Raw genomic sequence first — 11,472 nt, forward strand, 5'->3', positions numbered from 1 at the left:
CGATAGTACCACAAACTAGCACGTGTAACTGTCCTTATTAGGACTACTTGAGTGAAAAAACATCAGTGTTTCAAGATCCTGCTTCAATGACTACTGTAACTCCTGTGACGTACAGATTAGACCAATCTAATCCGTTATCTGGCTGTTCTGAGGTTGGTGCCCAGCATCCAGTACCACCACTCTGCCCGCTACCTGACCAGTGTGATAGGTCAGGGGGAACCATCTACAGCAAACCTGATCTAAAGGAAGAGGTCAGGGGTACCAGCCCAGGTGCCCAGTTAGGGGGTATACCAGCAGAGAAAGTTACCCAGAAGGAAACGGTTCTAGGCACTGGTGCAGAAGCCTAGTGGTGGCAGCAGTCTCCTCCTAGTGCGACAGGAGGGGTGCATTTGGGATAAAGGGGACGGTGGCAGGGAAAGCCCAGCCAGTCTCCAGCAACTCCACAGACAGGGTGGCATAAAAGGTCCATCCTGTCACACCCAGCTATAGGGATCATCTCAACCAGCTATAGGGATTTTCTTGCCTAACAATTTACACTTACACCCCTGAACTCTCGGAACGGAGCTGTAACCATTCTATTTACAAACATTCTTATCTTCATAAATTACACAAATATTTGTTCACATACCAGAGCTCTGATTTCATTAGCTTATTACAGAGCATTTCAAATGTGACAATTATAAATGTTCACTTTTCTGTGTTAATATCCTTCGTACAAAGAGTAACCCTCATTTTTGGCCATGGCTGGCCATGTTGACACCGTGTATCAAATGATCCAGGGATTGGACCAGCGTTTGTCAGCTCAAGAAGAGGCCTCCAGAGACCCGCAACCTCAGGAAGCCTCCTCTGGCGTATCTCCAGAGCAGAAGTTGAATTTGCCTGATAGATTTTCAGGAAACAGGTCCGTTTTTCGCAACTTTAAAGAGGGTTGCAGGTTATACTTCCGTCTGAGACCACGCTCCTCTGGTTCCGAACAGCAAAAAGTAGGAATTGTTATCTCCCTACTCCAGGGCGACCCTCAATCTTGGGCCTTCTCCCTTCACTGCCAGGTTGAAGTCCATTTGGAAAAAGGTACATTCCGCTCGGTGTCAAGCCTCTCTTAGGTCTAAAGCCTTCGCCATCGTGGTCCATGTGTATTAAAAGCAGGAGATCGTGTATGGTTGTCCACACGGAACATCAAATTGAGGCAACCTTGCAAGAAACTTGGTCCCCGATTCATCGGGCCATTTTTGATTGAGAAGAAAGTGAATCCAGTGAAACCACCGTCTTTGAAAATTCCCTGTACTTTCCATTGTTCTCTTCTGAAAAAAGCCATTGCTCCCAGCAAACACAATCAATCTTCCTCTAAAAGACCTTGGCCTCTGCTTATAAATGGAGACCGCGAGTTCATCATTGAAAATATTCTGGACTCAAGGAAGGTTCAAGGGCAGTTCCAGTTCCTAATCCACTGGAAGGTTTACGGCCCAGAAGAGCGAACTTGGATACCACAGAGGCGTCTTCACGCTGAGAGACTCATTAAAGAATTTAAGAAATTTCCTACAAAGCCCGGATGTCGGGGTCCTTTGACCCCTCCTCAAGGGGGGGGGGGGGTACTGTCAGGAGCCGCGACAGCCTCGGGCACCGCCGCGACTCACTTCCTCCTGCAGTGAACGTCCCGGCCGTCTCCATGACGACCGGGGCGTCACTTCCGGTTTCTCGGGCCCGACCGTTGCCAAGGCAATGGCCGGACGCCGAGTATAGCAAGCGGTGCGCCCCGGCAAGTGAGGCAGCCGGGCGCATGCGCTAAAATAGCCTGCGAGCTAATTAATCCCAGTGAAGCTACCTGTGATGCAGTTCAGGGCTAAGCCCTAATTGGCCAAAGTCTGTATTTAAGGCAGGGAGTGCTTAGCCTCCCTGCCGGTTATAGCGTTCAGTTGCTGTCAGCTAGCCTGCTCCTCTGCCTTCTTGGTGATTAACCTTTGAATCTGACTACCCATGTATGACCCCTGCCTGGACTTTGACCTGCCTGTTTGCCAGTGACCTTTGACCTTTCAGCCTGTAACTTGGATCTTGCTACTGTGCCTGTGACCCCGACCTTCGGCCTGTTTACTGGATCTGCTATCTACTGCCGGCCCTTGACCCTTGCTTGGACTCCACTACGCTTACCTGGGTTCTCCCCAGCCGGTACACACTTCACGACCCTCTGTCAGTCTGCGGCCAAGTCTGTCCCCTCCACTAGGGGCTCTAGTGAACACCTGACTGGCAGAGCAGACTCCGGGTTGTGTTGTATCGGCTGGAGGGGTTCCTAACAGAGCTATACCTCGGCTTGCCTTGTCAAAGCTTATGTAGAGAAACGTGCAAATACAGAACTGGTAGTTGCTCAAATCAATTTATAGGCTATAACAGGTACATGAAAGGGTGGGGTTATTCTAAAAGGAAAAAACAGAGACAAATTCCCCCAGCACACTGCTATAGCCAGCAACAGATCTGCTATTTCTACTGTAGAGAAACGTGCGTCGGCTTTTGGCGCTATCTATTGTACTGCTCACCAATATAAAATATACACGTTTGAATAAATGTTCTCCTAGATAGTGTGAAAGTCAAATAATTGGATGAAGAAAACTAAATTGATTAATATTGTTTTATCGTGCGATTGCGATTAGTACGCCACATGTAGTGACGCAATCGTACAGATTACTAAAACACACATTTACATTCGCATTTACACTTGTAAATAGTAAACATTTATTAAGGTTCCAATCCACATTTATTTATTAGTAAGGTATATTAGAGGTTATTATACACAGATAATATTAAAGTTAAAGTATCTATAGTTCAGGTTCTTTAAAAGGTAAAGAGTTTGGTCTCATATTAAAGCTTATTTCACCAGCTTTAACCCGGTTTCGACAGAGTAGCGATCACATCTAGCAGTCACAAGTTATGAGCAATATGAGATTAATACTCAAAAGAACTTTGTTTATGGGTCAGTTTGAACTGGTTATTCAGCGGGAAGACACATAGACAATAGCTGGGGGAAGTTGCCCCCCACCCTTGGAATAAATCAAATGAACTGACCTATGACCAGCAGATAACTGGAACTTCATTAAAAATGGACCAATGAAGACCTCTCTGAGTGTTATCTGTGTACATAGTGACATCATCAGTGTTTTTATTTGTTAACTGAAACTGCATATAAGCAAGCTCCTGGGCCATTTTTAAAATCTCTATCTTCCTGACTGCAAACTACATGAACCTGGGCCCAGGTGAAGCGCTAGCGAAAATGTTATGTATTTGGTTTTTATACTTTCCTGTTTATTGTTATATTTTTTATGCTCCGGACATATAAATCACATTGGACAATGTTTATTGGTAGTGATAGAACGAACATAACAATTGGGCAGTTTAGGTAGTAGGGCTAGCTAAGTACGAGAGCTAAGTATGAGAGTGCACTATTGCGCTTGACTGGTATAGGTGGTAATGTGTGTGTGCTGCAGACACGGGTTCCTTCAACTAGCAGAACTAGAAACAAGTTATACCTATCTGTACATAGCAATGGATTACAGGCTGTAGTCTTAGCTGTTGTCCATAGAGAATATGTATGGTGGTGGGAGCATGGTCCATAGAACCGGTTAGTTCCTTGTGTGCCGAGCTAGGGGTAAAATGGGTGAAATTGTGAGTACAGAAATCGTTTGTGTGTAGGATTCAAACAACCGAGGTAAGTGGTAAAGAATAATTTGTCGGGTAGGTGGTGTGTATATAGTAGGACAAATTATGTAGGTGGGAATATGTGGAAAGATAAGGGAGTATCTTTCGAATTGTTTCCTATTCTAGTGGCATTGGAACTTTGGGCTCCTCGGTTCCAAGGGAAGCAGATTGTGTTTTGATGTGGTAACTTAGGTGTGGTGCACGCTATTAACAAGTGTGTGCATCTTGTCTTTCCATTATCTGCCTTTTTCAGAGGTTAATTTTATGTTGTCTACAATTTTATGTTTGTTTCCGGGCTCAGCATGTTCCAGGGGTTGAAAATGTGTCTTTCATGTCAGAGCTAAGAAAGTTTTAGGGCCCTGGGCTGCATGCATCCCTCATTGGCACGCCTTGTCCTGTTTATGTTTGACAGATTGTCAAGCTGGCATAGAAGGCCTCGCTGAACTGTTCCTCCCCATACATTGAAGAGGTATAGATCTTCCTATAGGGAGTGGTCCTCATTTCAGGATGCATATGCTGGGCAGGGCAAAGGGTTGCACCAATGCATGCTCTCCTTTATTTGGGCTAAGCATCGCGGAGGTAGGTCCAAGGGTGTGATGGCTGTTTCCATGGCGGGCATATCCTTTTTGAATAGTTGTATGGCTGGTGTCATCTGTCATCACTAAGGCTTGGAAAGTGTGGTTCTGTCCGGCTGGATTAGAGATAGTCTATTGGTACTGCTATGCTGGGGCTGTTAAAGACATTACCACTGATGATTTTGAGAGTCTGTTGTTTAGCTCTGCATTTTATTATGTTGTTTTTGGTGCTTTCAGCAAAAAATGGGCAGCCAGGTGGCTTAGTGGTTAACACTTCTGCCTTAAAGCACTGGAGTCCGACCATGGACTTTTCTGTGTGGAATTTGTATATTCTCCCTGTGTTTGCGTGGGTTTCCTCCAAGTGCACCATGTTTCCTCCCACACTCCCAAAACATACTGGTAGGTAAATTGGCTGCTTACAAAATTAACAGGAGTCTGTGTCATGAAATTTAGATTGTAAGCTCCAATGGGGCAGGGACTGATGTGAATGACAAATATTCACTGCACAGTTTTAAAGAATTGGTGGCACTATATAAATAAATGATGATGATGATAGTGAGCTTATTGCCTACTCCAAGATGGCTCCATCCCCTGGACTTTTTGCCAAACGTCGTTATTTCCTCTGTCATCTGTAAGGTCCAGTGGTCCAAGAAGGTCTCCCATCGGGAATGTTTTGATTTGCCCTGTTACAATTGTATCGGACTATGTCCAGGTCCGGTCAAGGGGTGGTGGTTCATAGTTGGCTCAACGGGATCTTTCACCCCTTTCAAAGGACCAGTTCTCTGTTATTCTCAAATGCAAATTAGAGCGTCTGACGTTGGGTGGTCTGTGGGTGGCATGCAATCCTTTAGAGTTGGGGATGCCACATCGGCTGCCATTACTGTAGCTTCCATTCAGTGTTTACAGCAGTTGGGGAAATGGAAATCTGATACATGTAAATGTTATATGCGACGGTTCCTGTTGTCTGGATTTCATGGTCTTCTACTTTTTTCTGCTTCTCTCTCATCTTTATTGCTTCTGGTGACACAGGGGCTTCGGTTGCTTGTTAAGTGTGGATGCAAGGGCGCAAAGGGATTTTACTTAATTTTTCTTTGGTTATGGAAGCCTAATTGGCTATTGGCTCCTAAGGCTTTTTATGGGTTTTTCCTTTGTCTGCGTTATTCATTCTTCTCTCTCTGACTGTCTTTATATCTTTATATCTACTCAGCTTTCTCTTTTTCTCATGCCCTCTTGTTGTCCTCTTCGGCCACTTGAGTTACTTGTTACTGCTTGTGTTCTATGCCCCTTTGCTGTTGAATTTTGCCAACTGCCCTAATTATCCGGTTGAACATTAGGGCTCTTTCTCCCGCATTACAGATCCTTGGAGGCCACTGGAAATTTGGGTGAATGGTCATTCCTTTGTGCATTGCGCTGCTTTTCATCCGGCGATGGTGGACACTTCTTCCTTTCCTGGGCTGATAGCTGTTGTCTGTTTGTGGCAGAGGGGCCTGTGTTGGTCTGGTTTTCGACCTCTCTTCATAAGGAAGAGGCTAGAAGAGGTACCCCTCATTGTTTTGTCATTCATTTGGGATGATGATTTTCACCATGGCACTTCGATTGATCTGATTTTGAGAATTAAAACCAAGCTGACCAGTGTGGTTTCCAGGAGGCCTCATCATCTGCTGGTTTGATATTATTTCTAGGCGGGTTTGGAGGATTGTTTCTGACAGTAAAGTGGTGGAAAAGATACAGCCAATGTTGCATTCAGTTGTTTGACCACACACTGATCAAGTTCCATTTTTACCACCTTTATCAGTCCGATTGAGTTCACTTGATGGAGGAGGGTCTAGGCATTTTTATTCAGTGCATTTATAAGAGTTTAAGGAGGTTTTTTTAGGTCAGTATGGGGGCGGGCCTTGGTTCATACTGCACCTGGCGTGGCTTGAAAGCATTAGCAGACAGAGACCAATAACTGATTGGTGCATGCTAGTTATGTTATTTAGCTAAAGAGTCCACCTTCCTTCAAAGTGTCACACTTTGTTTTAGGTTACAGGCATCGCCTTTGGGGGAGGGTATGTTGGTTGCATTCCATCAGCCCAGAAGGGAAGTGGGTCCTCCAAGGCTTGGGGTTTATGGATAACCAGTTGTTATAAGGGTGCACTCTGGGAGGTAGAAAAAATAGCCCATAGGGGCAATGTGTCCTTACTCTGACGCAGAAGCCACCAGGAAATACGTAGATCTTGTCTTGATCAGGGGGTGCAGGATTGTTTATTATAGTCCTCGTTTCAGGCCAAACCCTTTGCCAACACTGTCAGAATGCCGCTAAACCAGTTTTATATGCACTTCTGCTATCGGTAATGGAAGTTATACTGTCATCATTGACATGATGCTGTTAGTGAATATATAATTTACAATTGATGGCAATGTAATAAATTCATATAAATAATATTTGCATAAACAGTGAGTTCTAGTGTGTTATAATGAATATTGTGTCCATTACTGTAAATTATTATGGAGATTAGAAATCATAGCCTAGTCTTTTCACACAGTCATATAACTTCTCTGTGACTTCTAATATCCATATAATTTACAGTAGGGACTGAATCACTCCATATATTATTTCTGTGATTATATAATATAAATATCTATATAATGCTACAACCTGGAATGCACCAGGACATGGTTAAATCCAGTGTGGAGTCTGATAATATATAATTGTGTGCTGAATGCAGGTGACATTGAGTGTGAGAGTGAATATAATGACACAAGTGAAGTGTGAAAGCCAAACACTAACTCTACTCTCTTTACACTCAGCATTGTTATAATAATCGCTTTGGCATTGGCCCTGGGCCTTGGCTTCAGCGTGGTAGGTAAGTCCGTTCCCTCTCTATAAACACTCACGGTTTTGTCTTGTGATGTATAAATTAGGATGTGTTTTTTGCTATTAAGGCAGAAATATGGACAGGTAAAACAATCATTTCCATATCATGGAGGATGTGAGAATAGTGGGCTCATGTTCTGCTCTTTTACCCAATAAGAGAGAGCTGATCAGACTAAGGGCCACCGGCTGAGGATACCTGGTAACTCCACAAGTTCGAGGAATAACTTAAGCAAATAACAAAATTATTAAAGCATATATATATATATATATATATTTAAAAATCACACAGACATAATAGTGCACATTTAACCACAGCCATGGAGCTTCCGCAAGGGAGAGTACTACTTAAACCTACCCTAAAGTGGCTGCATTCACCATTTTCCATTCAGCATTGTCCCAGCCCCGACCCACACCTTTAACCCCTCTGCCAGCAAGGAAGGGACCAAGCCAAATGTCCTCCTGCTTTTGTCGATGCACAGAGTAGGAAAGTTCAATGAGAGGCACTATCTTGGACCAGTCCAACAGGAGCCGTAACTCCCAATCAACCATTTGAAGTAGAATACAGAACAAACATACAGTGGATGGTTACGCTCCTTCTTTTAAACCTGGTCTGGTTCCCACGGTGGTGTTTGTTGGGCAGGTTTTAGATTTAGACTTCTCTGCAGGTGAGTACCTTCATCCCGCAGGGCATCCGCTAAGCCTCTCCAAGTCCTTGGATTGCAGCAGGCACCCTGCGGTGAGATGCTCCGGGAAGTCTAGCTGAATTTGATGGCGAAGAAAGGGCACCTATTTGTCAGGGAATAAAATATAACGTAATTGATTCTCTGTCCCAACCTTCAGTTAAAAAATGAATGTTTTTATTAACTGAAAGTAGTCCTTCAGCTGACCAACACTACCGGGCCAATGTGGCCGACTACTGATGGAGATCGTTCGGCAAAGTCTTTAGCCAGCCACTGGCAGAACTTCTCAGGGTACCTCTGGGTTTCTGAGTGCCATGGTAACCGCAGGTGACAATAGATCTCTTAGGAAACATGTCGGAGAATCTATCGGCACCTACAGAACCCACCTGGCAACATTAAAGAACATATAAAATACCATATGTAAAATACCTCATCAACGTAATTCATAACTAGAACTATCTTACTGGCAGAGAGGGCATGCCAAGCTGCATAAACCTTTATTACAACATACCTTTATGTTGCTTAAGTTACATAAAAACATCAAATAAAAAGAGTTGCAATGCAATAAATGGTCTGTTCAGAAATGCACCTGGAGGCACAATTTGCTATTAATGATCCTAAGAACTGGATGCAATATTTATATACATATACATATAGCAGTATAAACCTTGACTTATATGTCCTTGCAGGTCACAAAACTCATATGACAACAGTGAATGCTCTGGGCCTGATCGGGAACAATGTAACTCTAAGTTGCACTTTCACCCATGATGAGAAGGAATCCAGCAACATCCTGTGGAGGAAGGAGGGAGAGACTGGAATTGTGTATAAATACAAAAATGGAAACATTTCTTTAACTGACCAGAATGAACTCTTCAAACACCGAACATCGCTCTTTCTCGAGGAACTAGCAGCAGGAAATGCCTCTCTGCAGATCACCAACGTGCAGATAACAGATGCTGGAGTTTACTATTGTATAATCACCAATTCCAAAGGGAGGGAACAGCACAATGCGACCCTCAAAGTGGGAGGTAAGTGAGTTACAGGAGACAGAGGCGAGACATGGTCAAGAGGAGACAGTGAATACCTGGCCCACCTAAGAGAGTGTGGTCTGGATATTTGAATGAGGCTTTGATACATGATAAATGTAGGGTTTTGTCTAGATGAATGTTAGAGTCTCTTGTAGGAGAGGATGAGACACTGTCACGTGAAGAGTAATCCATAAGTTGAGAGGTTAGAGTGAGCAGCTAATCTAAAGGATGAAGGAGCAATATCTGGCCTGGAGAACAAAATGAGACTTTACCTATAGGCTAAAATGAGAGGCTGGTTTTGAGAGGTTGAACTAAAGTTAGGAGCAAGAGACTGATTTAAATAAAAGTGTAATGGTGGAGCCTAGATGATTTCTTCCAGCACCGGGTTTAGCATACAGGATTTTTGTCCAGAGCATGCAGTGATCTTCTCATCTAGTCGGCATTGTGAGGTTCTTATTCAAAGCATAGATTGAGGATCTAATCTAGAGGGTTGAGTAAGGTCTGGTCATGAGGACAAAATTAGGGTTTGGTCAATGGAATCAAAGAGGTCTCTGATCTGTAGCGAGTTCTAGTACGCAGGGTAAAGTGTTATGAGTTTCTGATATACAGAGTAGTGTGATGCTCTAAAAGATACAGTGAGAGTGTGATCAGAAGTATAGAGGAGGGATAATCTGGTCGATCTAGTGTAGAGGATAGAATGAGAGCCTGGTCTAAAGGACGGTGTAAGGTCCAGTCCACAGGATACAGTTAGGGTCTAGTTTAGATGACAAAGGGATAGTCTGGTATAGAGGATAATGTTTTGTGTGCTCTAAACATGAAGAGGAAATAAACCATTTAAAAATATAAGTGTCTACCTCTCCCTCTTCCCACATATGTTGCATACTTACACGTTCACTAGATAGAAACATATTTACAATATATATGTCACAAAGTAAATCACAAATATTATTTTCTGAGCGCTATTGGCTTATAATTGAATACAATGGATGCATAGAAATAGAACTTGTATAACTCTTCTCTCCAGCTTTTACCGAAGTCACGGTGACAAACACCTCCGAGACCACCATCCACTGTGACTCTCTCACCTGGTACCCCGAACCCACTGTCACCTGGCTGAATGTTACTGCTGGAAGTGTCTTCACCAACCCCAACACCACCTATAGCAACAGCACGTATGAGACAAACACTAACTTCAGTGGAGCCATGAATGACATGAAATACAGATGTGTCATACAGAATTACCTGGCTCATGCAGAGGGCGATGCCTTATTCACAGGTGTGTACCATGGGGTGATGATATACAGAACTGTGACATGAGGGTGATACTAGAGCATGAAATGAGGGAGAAGATATCATGCAGGAGTGTGACATGAGGGAAATGACCTCATACTAGAGCGCAATATGAGAGTGATGACATCATCCAGGTGTGTAATATGAGACATTACACAAACATAGAAGATGACATCATACTCCCCGGTGTTCAGCATTAAGGTGATGATATTACCATTACATATGAGGAACATCAGGGTATGACAGGCGTTTAGAAGTAGTCCTGCGCACTGGGCGGCGGCCTCTTACTGTTTCAGAAGATATCAGTTACATGTTGGACTCATGGAGGAGGTTCTGGGATCCGTAACAATCTGTTTGAGCTGGGTCTGGGTTATTCCTCCTCATTTATTATATATATGATGTAAGTGGGTGTCATCCTCACGTAACGTCAGATAAAAGGGATTCCACACTCTTACATTTATTTTAGTAAAATTACCCACATGTGTCCTCCTAGTAACAGTCTCCACTGTTGTTTACTTCACCATATATCCCGCTGGGCAAGTGCCAGTTATGTCGTTCTGTATTGTCCGCAGTTATGACATCACCCATAATGCATTGTGTAATCACCAACTGGCGATATGGGGCTCATGTAGAGTTGTTTTTCTTTTACGCTTATGTCCATATACAGATGTGATCGCACCTAACACAGCTCCTTACACTTTTAGAGGCGGGCGAGAGAGGGCGACCTGGATGTAGACGCATACACACCCGTTGGACGGCGTACCTCTTGTGGGTACTGGGGGGCTGGTGCAGTGATAAACGATGTTTGGCTGCTTGTGTATTGACCTATCCAGCGGATAATACTTAAAATGATTAATGCTGCAGCTATATTATATCACCTAATGGACATTAATATTTGGACTATATCAGGAAAGAAAATTCTCATCTGATTTTTAAAGAGGTATATAAATAAATGGTGATGATGATGATGATGATGAAGTAGACAACAGACGTCTGTATGTAACTGAATTTAATTTGTATTTGTGACTGTACTTCATTATATTTTACAAGAGAATTGTGACTTTCGTATATATTAATAACACTGTCCAGACACTATTCTCTCTTATGTATATGATACCTCATTATAGTATTATATTGCGCACAAATAGAGTAATAAAATTTTGCATTTGTTACTAACACGCCAAACAGCATCTCTGCATCTATGCACTAACCCTGATCTTTCTCTACGCTATCATGGTGTGTAAGTATGTACACGACTTGTTCCATGCTATTGCTGCAGACCTGGATGCATCTTGAGAGCACACGCATGTAAATATATCCAGCATTTCTTGCTTATGTTCGAGTTCAGATGT

At 43.2% G+C, this 11,472-nt stretch overlaps 1 protein-coding gene across 1 annotated transcript; it reads left to right on the forward strand.

Annotated features, from left to right (window-relative positions):
- Positions 1–740: 740 nt before the first annotated feature.
- Positions 741–10,855, forward strand: LOC142140751 (V-set domain-containing T-cell activation inhibitor 1-like). The gene is made up of 5 exons (XM_075198595.1): positions 741–901; positions 7,053–7,108; positions 8,489–8,830; positions 9,855–10,106; positions 10,788–10,855. The coding sequence occupies exons 1-5, from the start codon at positions 741–743 to the stop codon at positions 10,853–10,855; spliced, it is 879 nt and encodes a 292-aa protein (XP_075054696.1).
- Positions 10,856–11,472: the final 617 nt, after the last annotated feature.

Source organism: Mixophyes fleayi, chromosome 2 (assembly GCF_038048845.1).
Source record: "Mixophyes fleayi isolate aMixFle1 chromosome 2, aMixFle1.hap1, whole genome shotgun sequence".
NCBI classification, from domain to species: Eukaryota; Metazoa; Chordata; class Amphibia; order Anura; family Limnodynastidae; genus Mixophyes; species Mixophyes fleayi.

Excerpts from the sequence above, each read along its gene's own strand:
- LOC142140751 (XM_075198595.1), top strand. The coding sequence starts at position 741 with ATGGCTGGCCATGTTGACACCGTGTATCAAATGATCCAGGGATTGGAC. Across the intron at positions 902-7,052 it reads GATAGATTTTCAGGAAACAG|CATTGTTATAATAATCGCTT; the intron begins GTCCGTTTTTCG and ends CTTTACACTCAG. Across the intron at positions 10,107-10,787 it reads GGGCGATGCCTTATTCACAG|ATGTGATCGCACCTAACACA; the intron begins GTGTGTACCATG and ends GTCCATATACAG.